The sequence below is a fragment of the Tenrec ecaudatus genome, chromosome 3 (genome assembly GCF_050624435.1).
Source record: "Tenrec ecaudatus isolate mTenEca1 chromosome 3, mTenEca1.hap1, whole genome shotgun sequence".
Taxonomy (NCBI): Eukaryota; Metazoa; Chordata; class Mammalia; order Afrosoricida; family Tenrecidae; genus Tenrec; species Tenrec ecaudatus.
Window position 1 is genome coordinate 107,931,957 of NC_134532.1, and position 18,547 is coordinate 107,950,503.

Below are 18,547 nucleotides of genomic sequence, written 5' to 3' on the forward strand. Positions count from 1 at the left end.
GGGGGCCCTTAGGATGCCACAAGGACTCCCCTCAGAAGTCAAGTAGCTCCCAAGGGAAGGGAAGCTGAAGAGAGACAACCATTGCGGGCCAGCAGGGAGGCCAGCAGGAGGGAGCCTACCTGAGTTGACAGAGATTCGGGCTTGGCGAATAACCACCTGCGGAGCAATCGGTGTTGCTGGCTGCAGCCTGTGGAGACCTTTGGAGACCTGGAGGAGTTTGCTGGAGACATCGAGCCCGTACAGGAAGCGGTCCATGAGGAACACAAGAGCCGACGCCGTAGCGCAGTCCTGAGCCTGGATGGAGGCTCTCAGGGACTCCTGAAGGAACGAACATCCAAACAACATCCCTAACCAGATAGAAATATTGCCCAGCAGGAAGACCAAGGCAGTCTGAGGACCGAGCTCCACCTTTTAGGTATTTTCATTAAAAATAACATTAACAACAACAACAAAAACTGAAGAAATAGATCTGATGAAGTGACTGGACCAAAAGGCGGTGGGGTGGGTGGGTGGGGGGTGGGGTGGGGGGGGTGGGAGGTAACTTTTAAATGTGAATTGTGAGGCCCAGTATTTCACTCATTTTCTCGCTCCCATTGCAGTTCTGAAATGCTGTGTAGATGATAAACACGTGTTTCCCGTGCTAGCAATGCAAACGGTTCGAAAGTGTGCAGAGTAAAAATGAAGTTTCCCTTCCTCTTCTACTGCTTAGCCATTTCCCCCCTCTTGCCTCATTTTATCCCTACTCTCTTCTGATAACAGTTTGGGAGAGATTCTTCCAGAACTTCCTCTGTACTTTGGTGTACACTTAGACACGAATTGGATGCTTGCCTCACCTTCCCTTCCCTTCCTCCCTCCTTCCCGTCTCTCGTTCTCAACATCAGTGAGACCACACTGACAGACGGCTGCGCTGCTGGCTTCCTTCCATTATCACTCCTCTAGGAGACTGTACCACATCCGTTCATCAAACAAAACTGTGCTGTCTTTCTTGCCTACATTTTAATCAGGGATAAATAGAGACTTGTAAGGTAACATTGTAAATTTGAGTTTATATTATCATTTTTAGTTCATAAACAAAAGAAGAAAACAGGCAGGCAATGAGAGTGGAACAGAGTGAAAGTAGACAGAAAGCAAATCTTTATGGAAAAACTTTTGATCTTATTTTTTCCACCTTCTATTTGGGTCAATGTTTATAGGGGAATGCAGTCTCCTATTTGACAGTGTATGCAAGCTCTTTTATGAACTCAGTTGTGATCCCTTCATTGTACCAGCACTCTCCCCACTTTCTCCCCACCTTCTCCATTGCCATTCACCCATCTGGTCTCCCTCTTTCTGCCTGCTGATGTTGCTCCATCTCCTGCAGTTGCTTGTTCTGTTCTAGTGTAAAAAAGATCTAAATTCAGATACATTCTATACAAATCACCTTTTTAAGTCTTAAATAGGACAAAGACAAAGCATCATGAGGGAGACAACCAGCATGAGGCCATAATGGCATCTGTAACAACATAATCTGCTGTTAACTTGAGACTATTAAGAGTGAAAGGATGGAGGTTAGCCTGTCAGTCAGGTCGCAGATTGATGGCCTCATTCAGAGGCACTAGGGAGATAAATAGCTCACTGGAGGCAGGACACACACTCACTCCCTACAAGACATTCCGATTGACAAGCCACATGGAGACACACTGATAGAGCCAGAGCCCTGGGGCTGGAGGAGCCACGTGGAGACCCATGCCAATGCTGAGATGCTTCCACCACCACTGGATCTATAAGACTTTCCACCACTGGCCTGTGATCTTTCTTTCTGCATTCAGCATCATCACATGTGTTGCACGAGTCTGAAGGATGTATAGACTGGTATCAGGGATATGGGCTCATGTCGGCGGCCTTAATGGACTTGATCTGGCCTGGGCTGGGATGTTTTCTCAATGTACAATTTCTTTTTTATATACAGCTCTTTCTTATACACATACAAGTGTCTATGAGTTTATTCCTCTAGTCTCCCTAGACTGACACAGCATCCAAAGGGTTCACAGACACATAACTCATTACAGTGTATGGAAAACAAAAGAAATTTGCCATAAAATCACAGTGGGTGGCAGATCAAGGCATCATTTAGAGTTGGGAAGAGGGCTGTCATTGGGATCCATACACGATTGCAGATTAGAAAAGTTCATAGGAATGACTCTGGAACTTTCGGCCACTTTGATCAGTGTCTGACTCAGCACCATGTAGCCGTGGTGCCCCAATTTCCAGTCAGGCAAGTCTGAGGCAGACACTGCCCCTTCCCTCGGGCTGGCTCCGCTCCTGCCCATGCAGCTGATGCAGACTCAGCTTAGTCAGCTTTATCAGCACTGCCCGTTTTCTTACCAGGAGGCTAGGACCCAAAGCGTTGCTTTCTTCCCCTCATAACTATCAGCAGTAGCACTTCGTGGGCACCCTCATGTACCAGGCACGGCGCTATGTCCATTGCATTTGTTAATTCACTCAATTCTCTCAACTGTCCCGAGAGGCAACTTTTACTATTATCAGGAAACATTTGACGAGAAGGGTCAGTGACTTGTCCAGGGTTATCTGATCTGTAACTACAGGTGGGATTGCAGCAAAGGAGGTCGACGTCCAAATGCCATGGGCGTCATTGCCACGCTGTTCTTGAGGTTAGCTCTCACGGAGTCGCCTGGGCCCATGGGACCCCATGCACAACACAACCAAGCGCTGGCCTGACCCGCCCCATCCACAGGGTAGACACGTTGTGGACTGGATGGTTGTGCTTCATTTCGTTCTCAGTGACTAGAAGTATATAACCAAGTATTTTTTCCTAGTCCGTTTTGCCTGTGAATTCTGCTAAGCTCTGCTTAGCATTGCAGTGGCATGTAAGTCTGTACGGATGGAGTGTCAGTGACTGTGGGCAGGGTCGTCCACTCACTCCGTATGGCTTTTCTACCCCTAGCCTTTGTAATTTCCTCCAGTCGCCTTAGTGGGACATGCAAATAAAGTGCAAAGGACTCCAGTGAGGGATTGGTCAGTTCTTCCAGTTCTCTGCGCATAAGAGAGCCATTTCAGAAGGAGGCAAAACACCCTTTGGCCCCAAAGAAAGAAGAGCTATCAGTGTAGAACACACACGCCCTGCCTAAAGTAGTGGAGGCAGCAGGGGGCTGAAGCACCAAGACCAGGAGACAGGCCAGAGCCGCATTTCTGTGACTGTGAGGCAGGGTGACAGGAGGGCTGCCTGACCCACCGAGCAGCGGCCACAGAGTAGGTAGCTGAAAGGCTGAGGCCCAGCGACATGTCTGGCAGCCTGGCTGGGAAGACGTGCTGCAGGCAAGTGAACGGCATCCTTACCGTTTCGTAACGTGTTCACGCTCCTAAATAAACCCTCATAATCGCGAGTTGTGTCCGTCGGTTCTGTGCGAACCCTGCAACTCATTAGTGAACGCAACAAAGAAGTAAAGACCTTCGGAGGGATGGTGGGTGTCAAAATAGGGCGGAGCAGGACAGAGGATGGCACATGCCTACAAATGTAGTCTCTTTCTCCTTTGTGTAGCAGCTGAGTTCAGCTGTGGCCCTCACTCCATGTTCTCACTGGGCAGGATGGACCCTGGTGGGAATTGAACCTGGGTCTCCTACAGGGAACGAAAGAATTCTTCCCTTCTACCACCCTGGCTCTGCCCTCTGCCCTCTGTGTGAACAAGCTGGCGGGTCTGTGCATCGCTAGCCTGGTGCACACAGCACATCACGATGAGAATGTGGTTGGCCACACCGTGCCGTGCACTAAGCGCTGTTGGCAGTTGCCGGTCGAAGCCGAGTTTAATTGAACAACTTGGAAAGGACGAGGATCTGTGTACAGTGGAACAATAACTCCGCTTCTCAAAACCCGGCCCTACGACAGCTCGTTTAGGTTTCAAGGACGATTCGCAGATCTTCTCCACCTTGACATGCAGCCCACGAGAGTTTCTGCCCTGCCGACTCCCCTGAGGTCGGATTTCTGGTTTTACTTTTTCAGTGTGATGAGGTATGGTGACACCCATGAGACATAGATCCCTATTCACAGGGTAGTAATTATGAGAAGCAACATTAATAATGCCTCTTCTTTACCCCCTCCAATAGATGCTTGCTTAGCTTGTTAAAAGCATTTAACCTAAAAGAAATTCTTATTAAATGAGGACAACAGCAATCTGCATGCATGTGTATGCTTTCATTCTGAAGGAGTAATTATTCTCACGGAAAAGGGGATGCCAAATGTTAGGGGAAATCTTCTACTTTCTTCTGGTTGAAAACCAAAGAAGCCCATTGCCATTTAGTCCATTTGGGCCATAGGAACCGTAGACAGCCAAGGGGGAATGACTCCCTAAGGTATCTGTGGCTATAAATCTTGTCAATCCTTCTATGGAGTGGCTTGTGGGTTTGAACTGCTGACCCAAGGTGCAACCCATTATACCACCAGGGATCCTTCCATGTGAAGGAGCTCCATTGGCTGCAGTATTCTTAGCACCTCTCTGCATCACCCATCACTGTGCCACAGGGGAGCTGAAGTGGCTAATCGGAATGGAAATTTGGGAAGAGTAAACTGCACATGCCCAGCTTCACTTCTCCTCGCTCTTGGGACCAAGTTGTCCCCAGGAGACAGAGGTATAACTCAGTGTTTCCATATCATAAGCCTTGCTTCCCAGGGCATTCAGCTTCAGCCCCTAGGTCCCACAACCAAGTGGGACATTGAAGTCATTCTGAGTTTCAGTTAGCAAATCCCCTCTGCCCTAACCTAACTCAAATTTCCTTCATCTTAGTCTTTACTGGTAACAAAGATAATACTCAATCTCTTGGCTGCCTATCTCTTTTGTTGGATTTATCAATTTGCACAGAATCCAGGATGAGTAGAGCAGTGGGAATTTATTGGAGTCCCCCCCCCCCCATGCCCTGCAACGTTTAATTGTTGTCTGACTCCCATAACTGTTTCCAAGGAAAGCTGCTCTGTCCACGGGGCCTGGCTTCTACGCAGTCTGTTTTCTGTTACTTGACCTTGACATATCTTCATCCTCTCTGCAGCTCACCAGATCACGGCTAATCTGAGTAGAGAAGGGATAGCTGGCCCCATGATTCTGTGCGCCAGCTTGAAAGAAACAAGCACTGGACCCAAAGCCAGAAAGCATCGTCCAGGTGCTGCAGAGCAGAAGGTAGCAGCAGCGAGTCGAGTGCAGCTGAGCCACGTAAGGGGTTTCACTGAAGGTCCAGGACAGAGGATCTCTTCATGAGCGCTCTTCTCGGGGCACAAGTCTCTTTGCTGCCACACGTGTATCTTCTTAAGGATGTACAACCCGCTTTACCAGGAATTTTCCGGAGGGAGTCTCTGTTCTTTACAACCAAAGGAAAGTGAGCTAAAACCAAGATTCTTAAAACTGCAATTAGGAAGTTAACAGGTTGACCATTACGTTGAAAAATAATGTTGTGTCCTAAGTAGACAATTTTAAACCATTTGAGCTCTGGTGTGGGGTGGTTATGCATTGGGCTGCGGTCCTCATGGTTAGCAGTTCGAAACCACCACTGGCTTCTAGGGAGAAAGACTGGGCTTTCTACTCCTGTAAACAGTTACAGGCTCAGAAACTCACAGGGGGTCACTATGAGTCAGCACTGGCTCGATGGCAGTGAGTTTTATTTCTTATTTTGGTTTTGGACATTCATAAAATATAAATTCAAAGATGTAAAACAAGATCGATGAATTTATGTGTGCCCAGCTCTACTAATGCAGGTCTCTGAGTAAGAGCCAGAAACACACAAAGATGACAAGGTTTCCAAAAGCCCATGGAAAATCCCTTTTCCCGCCAGTCTTTTGCAGCCTCCTCATCTAGTTTTTTTATTTGGCAAGCTCAGTTGCGGAGGGCAGATTTTTCCCCTTCCTTCAACCACTGTCAAGCATTTGAAAACTTTTACTTGGAAAGAAGGACTCTCTGTGTGCCACCTTCTTTGTGACTCCGAGCCTCGGAGGGTCCCCAGTAAGCCTCGAGGACGCCCGTCTGTGCTGTGCTGCGGTGGCCCTGAACGCTCCCTCCTGCTGTGCGTTTCCGTCCCTTGGTGACAGTCACGTCTACTTAGGACACAACATTGAAAGACAGGGTCCCTCTCTCTGGAGGGGCTTCCTACCGTTTCCATATGACAAACACGAATGACTTCCGTTTGGAGAGTCAGGAGAAAGACGAGGCTTTCTACTCTTGCAACCCACTGCAGTCACAGAGACGAAGAGGGGGAGCCCTACCCTGCCCGACAGGATCGCTTTGAGTCGGGATGGCTGTGAGGGTTTGGCCAGTACTACTCGGTTGATGAAATATACTCACATCTGTTATTTCCTTTATATTTTACAATAACTCTAAATCGAAATAAGCTAAGTGTGGCAGTGACATACTCTCCTGTCAACCTGCGAAGGGGGCGGGGTCTAACCTGTCAATCAGGTTGCAGCTTGATGACCTCATTTGCAGGTGCCACAGAGATCAATAGCTCACTGGAGGCCAGATACACACAGACTCTCTGCTTCATCTTCCTGCTGACAAGACACATGGAGCTACGCTAGAGTCCTGGAGCTGATGGAGCTACATGGAGACCCATGCAAGTGTGGAGATGCTTCCACTGCCACTGGATCCACAAGGCTTTCCACCCAATGGCCTGTGATCTTCCTGTATTCAGCATCATTGCATGTGTTGTATGAGTCAGAAGAGGGATTTATAGACTGGTATCAGACATATGGGTTAATATCAGACTTATGGACTTGATCTGAACTGGACTGGGATGTTTCTTAATATATTACTCTTTGATATAAAGCTCTTTCTTATACACACATGAGTGTCTATGAATTAGTTTTTCTAGCCATCCCAGACTAACACAATAAGGAAACTGAGGCCAAGAAGCTAAGTGACTCCCCAAAGTTAAAACGTCAGCAAGGGCCAGAGTCAGAAGGCAATGGCAGTAGCTTAGTTCGCAGTCAGTTTGTCTTTGACATTGCAGTCTGAGCAAGGCGACTTGCCCTACTCTAAAATTTTAATAGCAAACCATGAAAAGATCAAATTGTTTTCTAACTTGACCGAGCCTCAAAGCAAAGTTTAAGAATATTTATAAGCAAAAACAAGATATTCACATTATGTTGATAGCCACCATAGTGTCAGATGGCAAATGTTTGTCATCGAGTCAAAGTTACTAGGGATGAAAGAACCCGCATTGCAGAGAAAAACGGATCAACACTGACAGTTTTAACGGCATGTTCAAGAAGATAGAGTAAAAATTAAATAAAAGAAGTAGAGACAGCAGAGTTGCTTCATATTTAACCTTGGGTCAGGTTATATATTAAGCCTGACCCAAGGCCTTGCTTCATATGAATGTGAAAGTTGGACATCGAATCAGGAAGACTGAAGGAGAGTGGATGCACTTGAATGGTGGTGCCGGAGAAGAATATTGAAATGCTCATGGACTGCTGAAAGGACAGACTGATCTGACCTAGAAGACATATGGCCAGGGTTCCCTGGAAGCCAGGATCGCAAGATTTCATCTTACACACTTTGAAGACCCTCAGTGAGCTGGGTGGACACTGGCTGCAACCACAGGCTCAAACCTAACCATCGGGAGGGTGGTGCAGGGCGTACAAGGGTTCGTGCTGTTGTACATCAGGTCATTATGGGCCAGAATCCATTCAATGGCACCTAGCAACCACAATATTTAACTTCTCTGCTCCTTGGTGATGTCCACTGCGCACTGTGGACCATGTCTATTGTCGTTGCTACTTCAGGATGAGAGGATGGGTGGGTAATGTAGTGGTGCCCATACAGGGCACAACACCTTATTTTTTAAAAACTGAAAGGAAGTCAGTTAATGCAACCTTATTCCCTGCATGCCCAAGGAGCAACACCAGGCAGGGACAGTCCCCTCAAATAAGCGGCAGAGGAATTTTCAAGAAAGTACAAAGGAAACCACGGGCTGTACACTGAACAACAATAAAGACACATCTCCCCAAGCAGCTAAGCCTGCAATTTCTTTTCATCACTTTCTTCTGTTCACTAACTTCGAGGAGGGATGTTACTGGAACCGAGCAGGAAAGGGGGAGCAGGCTCTGTGGCCCTCGGTGAGGGAAGCTGGCTCTCGAAAGGGAGCCTTCTCAGCCCCCCACGTGCGAGCTGCCGTTGGCTGTCCCCCATAGAGAAATCCCTACCCCAGCACCTGTAACTGACGCCCCAAACGCCCCATTCTACACCCGCGTGAACACGCCATATATCTGAGCAGAGAACATTGCCTAGTCTATTTCCCCCCTTCTACTCTTAATAGATCGGAACACAAAAGCCCGAGAGAGGGTGACCTGGCAGACAAAAGGGCCTTTGAGTCCCTTGGAAAAGTAGACTTGGAGGAGGATGGAAGGAATCCAAGTGGCCCTATTATTTCCACTTGCACTAATTAGACATTTTTCTGTCCGCTATTGAGCACCGCTGAGAGGCCAAACTCACGGAATTCATTTCTAAAGTGTTTACAGAAGTTTGCATCTGTTTGTGTCTCTTCAGGAGGAAAATAAGCACTTCAATAGCATTGTGGAAAATCTAAACGAAGCATCCTATTCTGAAGGGCCTGGCATGCCCGCAGCTGCATAATTTAGCTCTGTTCAGGGCTCAAACCTCCCTCTCTCTCTCTCTCTCTCTCTCTCTCTCTCTCTCTCTCTCTCTCTCTCTCTCTCTCTCTCTCTCTCTTCACAAACCTGCCGTCGCAAAACGCAGAGAAGTCAACCCACGGGAATCTTTTTCTTTCCTCTTTCTCTCTTTTGAAATGGCGGCGTGCTGTGCGGGACGCGCAGAGTTCGGGGTATCATTCTTGCAGCCCCTCTGTCGTGTTTCTGCCAGCACTCTGGGACATTAATACCCACTTTCATTCGCTGCCAAGTGAGCGGATCGTGAATTCCTCAGCAGCAAAGTAGAATACATCCCCATCCTGGGAATCTCCCCCAGATGTACCGGGGAGCCTCTGACTTCAGAAGGAGAGGCCTGAAAGGAGCCAGAGTGGGTGGTAGGTAAAGGACACGGAAGACAGCGCTGCCCTACATGTAACTGTGCCTGGGTGAGGCACAATTAGACTAACATGAAAGAGACCCCTCCCGCCCCCACCTCCACCCCACCCCACCCCCAAAAAGAAAGAAAAAGAAAACAACACACACAAAAAACCCTAGCCCACTGACTACAGGGCAACGCCTTTGAAATGCATATTGGTCTACATGGTATTTGATGAAGGATTCTTGTTTGTTTGTGTTTTCCTCCACCTGCAACTGAATGAACTGTCTATCACACAGGACACCAAAGTGTGATCTTTTGGAGTCGTGGCATATGAATGGGATTTTGGTATTATAATGAACATAGTGTAACTCAAGTTCAAAAATAACAGGGATGTTCTTCCTTTTGTCTTTCTACAGAGATTGGCTTAAGTGCAAGACAGTCCAAACATACTCACTAGATTGTGTTGTTCTGGTTATGTGAACACGTTTAAACATAAATGTATGTATGTGGCTAACCGAGTGGGCTGAATTTCACAAGCTCTCTCTGTCTCTCTGTCTCTCTCTGTCTCTCTGTCTCTGTCTCTGTCTCTCTCTCTCTCTCTCTCTCTCTCTCTCTCTCTCTCTCTCTCTCTCTCTCTCTCTCTCACACACACACACACACACACACACACACGAGCTGGTTTCTCCTATCAGTTTTCAGGGTGGAAATGCGGTGTTCTAATTGAGTTTATGGCACAAAGGGAGTTTCATGACTACGGGGCTGAGTCAGGTGGTAGAGGAATTAGACTTCGCACTGAGATTTCAATGCACAGATGATTGAAAAATGCTGAAGAGCCTTTTTCAAAAGGCTTTGGCTGAACAGCAGCAAGGACACGTTTGTGCTGTTTTCATGGCTCCTTGCATTAGCGCGAGCCCCTCCCAGCGCTGAGCATCAAGTTTGGGTCCCAGCTATGGGTTCAAAGCCACGATGTGTTCACAGCAATGATAATGGCAGCTGTCCTCAGGGGGGGCTGGGTGAGGGGGCTCAGAGCCGAAGCCATCTGGCATTGCAATTGGCAGGAGCGGTGTAAAGGGAAATTATTGCTGCATAGCAAATTGGGAGATTGGAGAAAAGGCAGGGGGCAGGGGGAGTGTCCTGAGGTGAGGAATTAGCAGACTAACCAGATGAAGAGATTGACGCCTGCATAGTGATAGACCCCCAGTTCAACTGAAGTCTGAGCAGAGCTGACTGATCAGGGCCAGTGGGACACTGAACATAGCGTGTTCCATATGTACACATTGGAGAGAAGGGGAAAAGGGAAAGTCCTTAAGGTCTATGTCCATGATCAGGAGTCCTGGCAGCAGAGTGGCTTCAGTGTTGGGTTGCTAACCTCGAGGTTAGTGGTTCAAACTCACCAGCTGTTCGGTGGGAGAGAAAGATGAGGCTGTCTGTTTCTGAAAAGATTTACATTCTCAGAAACCCTACGGATTGGCTGGATGACAGTGGGTTTGTGTTGTAATGCAGAATCTCTCAGTATTCACTCCACCTTTCTTGTATTATAACAGTGCAGCAAATCATTGACTAGGGCTTTTCTAGCCCTAGTCTTGCTAACTCCCACTAAATGACTTTCTCCTGATGGGTGTGGTAAGAGGAAGTGAGAGAAGAGACTGGCAGAATGGTACAATTCTGTTGTGAGTGGCTGTGACAAGCTTCATGGTGATCGCCATCCTGCTGGGCATAAAATGAGCCACTTCAGAAGCAAAACTTGTTGCCAGCAAGTAGATGTCCACCCATAGCGACTCTATAGGACAGGGTAGAACTGCCCCTGTGAGTTATGGGAGTACAAAGGCACATCTTTCTTTCCTGGAGCAGCTGGTGGCTTTAAGTTGCTGACCTTGCAATGAGCCCTACCAGCAAAAGAGAAAAGCCAGGAGAAGTGTGGTGTGACCTTTGGACCCTGAGATTCCTGATCACTGCGTCTCCTTGGCTCAGGAGACGGCTGTGACACCAGAGGAGCAACACAGAGGTGGCAGGAGTGGCAGCAGCAAAACCAAGAAGAGTCAGAGCACAAGACACATACACCAGTAGACTCTCCAGCCCACAGAGCAAGTGAGGCTGGATGCTTTGGGGTAGGAGGCCGGCTCGTAGAGCAGGTGCCTCTAAGTTCATCAATGGAAGAGGTAAGTTTGCTGGTCTCCAGAGCTAGAGCTGAGAATCTTTTAGCCGAGGCTTCTGATGGAGTGGCATTCCCTTTAAGTATTAACTGGAAATCCTGCGGGAACTTTTGTAACAAAAACAGGGCATAGGCCAAGTGGAGAGGCCAGCTGGAGGTGTGGCAGAGAAGAGGCTGTCCCCACTAAAGAACTGTATCTGGAACACTTCCTACCTAAATCATTGTCTCATGGTTTCCCTAACGGCCCCCTGGATCATACCATGAGCATCGTTTGGGAATTCTGTCTGGCCACTGCAATGAATTTCTGAGCCCATCAGAGAAGCAGCGTCCACTGGGAGGTTGGAAGGTGAAGGCATGCGGGATTGACCTCAGTCTTGTAGAAATCATCCTTGGACACTTAATGCTCACGGTGGTGATTTTTCCACCCTCTTGAATAGCTGGAGGAGGTCAAACATAGCACCCCCGTATATCCCCCCCATAATGTGTACATTCCCTCTAGCTCTATACCGAAAGATAGCAGTTTGTATCATTTCTCCCTGCCCTCTCCCTTTGACACTCAGAGCTACTAGAAATGCAGTTGGCTGCCTATTTAAGGGGCTGGGACGCAGTATCACAATAGGTAATCCCCTAACAGAAAGTTCTGGCAACGAACTGTCCCTGGGAGTTGTGGACCTGCATGCCTTACCTGTCTTCTAGACCCCAGGGTGCTGTGGCCACCCTTGCTATTGGCAATTTCAATGTCCACACTCTTGGTTCACCCAGGGGACTAACCCCCAAGTGATCTCCTCTCCTCTCCAGTGATCTTGTCCTCCACCCCGCATCAGTGGCCACGCCCATGGTCAGACCCTGGAGCCTGCCACCTGGACAGCATTGCAAGTAGAATCTCCATAGAACATTCAGTGCTCTGGTCTTCTCTCTCCTCTTCTTTTCCTCTAGATTCCAACACCAATCAGTCGGCACCCCTTCCAGGATATCCATACACTCCATTGGCCTTACTACTACTACTACTACTACTACTACTACTACTACTACTACTAACACACACACACACACACACACGCACGTACCTCCCCCCCAAACAGGGGGTAAAGCTCTGATGAAGTAAGGGGGATAGTGCATTTGGAGTTCGGTCCACCAGGCCAGGCTGTTAATCAAGCATTCTATTTAGAGGTTCTGAAAAGATTGCGTAACAGTGTGGGGCCAAAAAGGCCTGCTTTGTGGCCGTCTCAGGACTAGTTATGCCACCAAGACAATGCACCCACCTCAAAGTAATGTGTTTGTTCTTTAACACCTTAAAGAGGTCGTTTACAGAAGATCTGCCCCATGCAAGCAGTACATCATTTGATTTATTGCCTGTTGCTTCTGTGGGAGCTAATTATGGATCCAAAGGAAATTAATTCCATCATAACTTCAACCTTTTCTCTGTTTGTCATGATGTTGACTATTGACCAAGTTATGAAAAAGTTATGTTGAGTTATAATCCACACAGGCAGATACATTTGCATAATCAATAAAATACAAATACACATTTTTCTGGTAGTTTTTACTTTCAGCCAAAATCCATCTGATTCCAGCAATGATATCCCATGTTACATATCCACATCTGAATTTGGCTGGAATTTCTAGAAACTCCCATTAATCTATGCTGTAAGAGTTGTTGAATGAGAATGTTGAATAAGAGTTGTAAAAGGTGAAAGATTTATTCAATCTGTTGGATGATTGATCTTTGGCAAAGTTTTACTTACATGTGATCTTAATATTAGTAAAAAAAATCTGCATTCTGTGGGGTCACCTTTCTTTAGAATGGGCACAGATATTATCTCTTCCAGTGGGTTGGAAGAATAGGAAGACCTCTAACATTGTGAAAGTGTCAATACTACCCCCATCATTCTTTAAAGAGAGGGAGAAGCGAATTCTCAATTTTCTGTGGAAAAGAACAAGGCATTTAGTACTACTAAAGAAGAGCACAGTAGGAATCCTCTCACTCATCTGTCTCAAACATACCTCACAGTCACCTTAGTCCAAAAGCACAATGATGGACACACAAATCAGTGGAACAAAATTGAGAACCCAGAAGGCAATCCATTTGCCTACAGCTGACCTTTGATGAAAAACCTGAGCACATTAAACAAAGACTTCAGCATAAAACCTACAATTACAAAGATCATCCAAGGAAAAAAAACTATGGCCAAGTTCAGAGCCCCTAATATCTGCACAAATCCACTGTCAAATGTAATGGAGACGACACCAAAGGCAGAAGGCAAACTAGGGTGAGTGGGGCCATCTGAAAATTAGACAGTTACTGTTGTGTCAAAAATATGTACAGCACTATTCACAAGAGCCAGAAAAGATGGGAAACAGCCCAAGTGCCCATCAGCAGGAGAATGGATAAATAAATAAACATTGGCACATGCACACAACAGAAGAGCTTGTGATAGTAAAGAGTAGCGATTGAATCTCTGAAACACCTCAAAACAGGGCATTTTGCTCAATGCAATCAGTTAATCACAACAGGTCAAGTATTACACGAGACCACTAATAAAAAAAGTCCAGAAACAATTTTTTTATACTGAAAGAACCATTCTTTGATGGCTTCTAGGGCCGAAAGGGGGAAGGAGGCAGGGAGAGTCATGAGCTGGAAGACAGAGACGTCTTACCTTGGGTGAAGGGGAAGGCAAGACTACTAAGAGGGAGGTGGCCATCAATGATGGAGGCAGGGAAGACCCTAAGAGGTCTTGTAAGAGTTAAAGGCAACAGAGGCAAATACTGCTGTATACTCAATCCTGCAACAGTGGTGATCTATGCACTGGTGTAAGAGAGAGAGTGGGAATATACCAAAACACAAATATAGATGAACCTCAAACTCACTGCCATAATCGGTTATGAGTCATAGGGACCTGATTGGACAGAGAACAGCCCCTGTGCCTTCCTGAGACTGTACTTTTTATAGAGTGGAAAGCCTCACCTTTCTCCCTTGGTGTGACTGTTGGATTCCCACAGCTAACAGCTGACCTTGAAGTTAGCAGCCAACGATGCCAGCAGAGCTCCTACAAAGATAGGTGATTTGGACAAAGGATTCTTTTATATGTGTATTTAATTTTATTGTAAATATATCCGTGAATGTGACAAAACCTATAGGGGAAAAACAATGAAAATATCTTAGAAATAACCAAATATCTTGAGTTCCTGAGAGACCAGGACCATAGTCTTGGGGGGGAGGGGGAACACCAAGGCCAACTGGTACAACTGTTCGCAATGAAAATAGTCTACATTCTACTTTGGTGAGAGATAACCGGGGTCTTAAAAGTGCTTCAAGCAACCGCCTAAGAAGCGACGATTGTTCTCTCCCTGCCTGCAGGAAAGAAGAGACAAAAATGGAAAGACACAAGGAAACAACTAGTCTAATGGACTAATGGATTATCCAAACACCAGTCTCTGTAACCCTGAGGCCAGGAGAACTGGATGGCCTCTAGCTATCGCTATTAGTTGCTCTGGAAAGAATCACATTAAAAGGTTCAGAATAGAGTAGGAGAAAATGTGGAATAGAACTCAGTTATGAGGTTGGGTTTACTGGTCAGATAGAGATTGGTTGCCCCCCCCCCCCCCCAACACACACCTCCAAGGCTACGGCCCTCGTCTACTCTTCAAGTTTGGAACGGAACTCATCATCATGACAGAATACACAACCATTTAAGAGTAAAAGAGTAGTATTTACATAAGGACAAAGTTAGGAAAGATGAAGGAAGGGAAACAGGAACCACAAGGAGGACGTAGGGTAAGTGGCAATATATTGAGGGGTCATGATAAATAGTTGGAACAAAATGTAGAATGTAAACCTGACAATCTATTCCATAAATGTTCACCTAATTCACAATCAAACATTAAAAGCAAAAACAAAGACTTCTCTAACAGAGTGAAAAGAAAACCTACAGGCTGCAGAAAAAATGTTGGCAATGACATATGGAAGGTAGGACAAATCTCTAAAATTTATAGAAAAGGTCAACACATCAACAACAACAAACCACAACAGTCCAACTAAAAAATGGGTAACGGATATGAATAAACACTTCACCAAAGAAGTATAAACATGAAAAATATTGATAATAACTCATTAAAACCTCAGCCAATTGCTATTAAGTTACCATCTGACTCGTCGCAACCCTGTAGGACAAAGTAGAGTTACTCCTTTTGATTTTTGAGACTGTGGATTGTCTTTCTGGAAGCAGAGAGCCTTAACTTTCTCCCACAGAGCGAATGGTGGTTTTGAGTTGTTAACCTTATGATCAGCAACTACATCACTAGGACTAGATGATACAAAGTCAAAAAGGGACCAGGCTTAATGGTCTGATGGAGACTTGTGGAACACGGGAGATGATGGCCCTTAGGACTCTGTTCGTCTGTAGTAATAACACCAGGAGGTATTAACTCCTTCTAATAAAAACCAACCCAATGAGCTCAAAAGGACAGCAATTGCTCAGGAACAAAGACCAGAAGGCAGGGTGAGCCAGGAAAGAAAGATGACCGGAAATGGTCAAGACAGGGAGGAAGTGGGGTGAGTGCTATTGACATTTTAGGGATTGCAATCTATGTCACAAACCAAAATGTGTATGAATTGTTCAACGGGAAACCAAATTTGTCCTGTAAACTTTCACCCAGATCACACACCCTCATGAACATACAAAGATTTTTTTTAAAAGCCCAATTCCAAGGGCCTATTAATGTGCCGAGCTTAAGAATGTTCAGTATCTGCCCTTTGTTTATTTCATTAAATACAGCATGTGACTGCACAGCATGGAAGGATGGTGGGAAGAACGGGGAGTGGCAGAGAGGGGGTGGCCTGGCGTTACCGACCCTTTAACCATGCTTTATATTAGGAGTTGAGACACCTCTCAAGCTGTCTAAGCCAACCATCTGCAATCGGGAAATATAAATTTTACTCTGCAGTGTTGTCGTGAGGATTTGACGTTGTAAAGAACACGCTGTTAGTTGCTGCTGACTTAATTCGGCCTCCTGGTGAATTATATGAGATTGCCAGTGCATGACATACAGTGACACACAAAATGGCACTCTCTTATGGCTCCACCTCCTTTACACCGTGCTGGGTACATGAAAATGAACAAATACAGGGAAATGATACTGCCGAGGCAGCTCTCTACTTTGTCCATATGTTTGAAAGGGGTGGCTCGTCTCACTTGTTTGCTGGACTGGATGAATATGTCACTCACTTGCTCACTCACTCACTCACTCACTGCTAGGGAGTAGATTCTGCTTTCTAGGGTTGTCGTTGATTTTTTTTTTGTCTTCCCAACACTTTAACCTGCTCAATTTTTGATGATGTGTGAGCTGGGCTGCTTTGGCCACTAGTTTTAGTCCAATCAACTCTTCTAAGACTTGGCTCAGTCTTCAGCCCCCATTATGGACATCAGATTTATACCACAGGGTCAGTTCTCATCAAAGGGATAACTCGCATGCCTGATTCTGTGGCAACCAATGTTTCGTTGGTAGAATTTTCAGGACAAGAGACCATTTCAATTTATCTTCCATTGAGACTTGAAAGGACCATATTCAATGGACAGTTTCTTGGCACAGTTTTCGAGTGGGTTTAAGTCCTTAGCGACTTTAATCATACTCTATATTAAAGTCTGCAAATACATCAGCCTTGAGGCTAATATTTAGTCCCCCAAGTTCCTATTCTCTTGGCAGCTAATTTTTTTATTAAATGAACTAAATTGTGAATAAGGCGAACCTCGTATCCCACTACTTCTCAAAGAGAAGAAGTATAATGTTCCAGTAGAAGAAATAAACATTTTAAATGCTGAAAATGAGACGTGATGACATTTCTGTTGTATTGATTCTTCTCTGAATAACCAAGTTAACTTACAGGAGCAGAGGGAGCAGAGTGGGTGGCTATAGGGAAACAGAACAGAATGCAGCGAGAGAGAGGCTGCCCCAACCCGACAATGTTTTTATTACTTGCTCTTGATTCACACTCATGGTGACATCATATATGCAGAACAGAGCTCCGCTAAGGTTTACAAGGCTAGAACGAATGCAGAAACAGACCCCCAAGTCTGTTTTCTGAGGCATCTCTGGGTATATTTAAATGGCCAAATTTAGCATGAGAAACGTGTGCTTAACCACTTAGAGATTCCCTAGCCACACAGGCCAACTCCATTGCCTTCCAATTGATTCAAACATGCAGCAGCCCTCTAGGGCAGAGTGGCATAAGGAGTTACAGGTTGGGCTGCTAACCGCAAGATCAGCAGTTCTAAACCACCGGTCACTTCAAGGGAGAAAGATGAGACTTACTACTCCTGCAAAGAATTACAGACTGGGAATCCCCCAGGGCAGTTACACCCTGCCCTGGAGGGTCACTGGGAATTGACTCAATGGTCTTGAGTTGTGGAGTTGAGGGCAGAATAGAAGTGTCTCAGCCGGATTTCCAGGCTGTAGATCTTCATGGAAGCAGAGTGCTGCATCTTTCTCTTGCTGAGTTGCTGCCCATCTTTGACCTACTTAACCATAGGATTTCTAAACTTCAGGTGTAAACATCTCAGGATTTGAAAGCTCAACTTTGCTTCCTGTGGCTTCTACTGCTCCATTGTCCTCTGGCTCCCACTGCCGGGCTCTGTGACATCAAAACCTCCTTGGGTTAGTTTCTCCACCTATCAAAGATCTAGTTTTAAATAAATAATCTCAATATTTTGGCCCCACCCCCACCCTGCCCAAACCATGTTATTAGGGGTGGATCCAGACATCACACCATTCAATAGTCCAATCGTATCAAGTAGTGCTGTACAATTGTTACCACGATCAGTTTGAGAACATTTTCAAAATTCCTTATTTGGCTTGGGTGCTCTATCACTCAATCACGAGGCCACTTGTTTTCATCAATGTCAGTTTTATGTCTCTGTGTGTATAGGGCTAAGTGAAACAGTGTTGCTACTAGGGTTCCAGTCATCCATGCTTAGACTGATTCCCAACAGGACGGGTCTCTGCCATCAGGGCTAGGCTGCTGCAGACTTGTTCTCTCAGGATGGCGCTTGCCCTTGGCTTCAGACAAAGGTCCAATTAAACCTGCGGTTTCCAAGGAGCTCTGCTGGGTCAGGGACATTCCAGGCAGAGAAGTCAGCTCAGAATGTGTTGTTATCTTCTGTATTTGTTCTTTGGGTTTGTTTTGGTTAGTTCATAGGGTGTGCCTCAGAGGTGTTTATGTCATCAGAGGTCAGCTTCCTGAAGCTGTGTTATATACTTTCTGATATATATATATATATATATGTAGTTTTTCAGTATATGAAACCCTGGACTGGTGGGGAAAGCAAATAGAAGAAGGGCTTTGGGGGGTGGGGGATATAGTTGTGGGCAGATAAAAGAGAGATGATGTGAAGAAAGA

General features: G+C 46.0%; 1 protein-coding gene across 2 annotated transcripts in view; it reads right to left on the reverse strand.

Annotated features, from left to right (window-relative positions):
* The window catches only part of ALPK1 (alpha kinase 1), a 153,131-nt gene that overhangs the window by 38,112 nt on the left and 96,472 nt on the right, over positions 1–18,547 (reverse strand). For both annotated transcript variants that reach the window (XM_075543912.1, XM_075543911.1), the window contains one exon: positions 120–318. In XM_075543912.1, the coding sequence (XP_075400027.1) occupies positions 120–318 (199 nt within the window). The remainder of the gene's footprint in view (positions 1–119; positions 319–18,547) is intronic.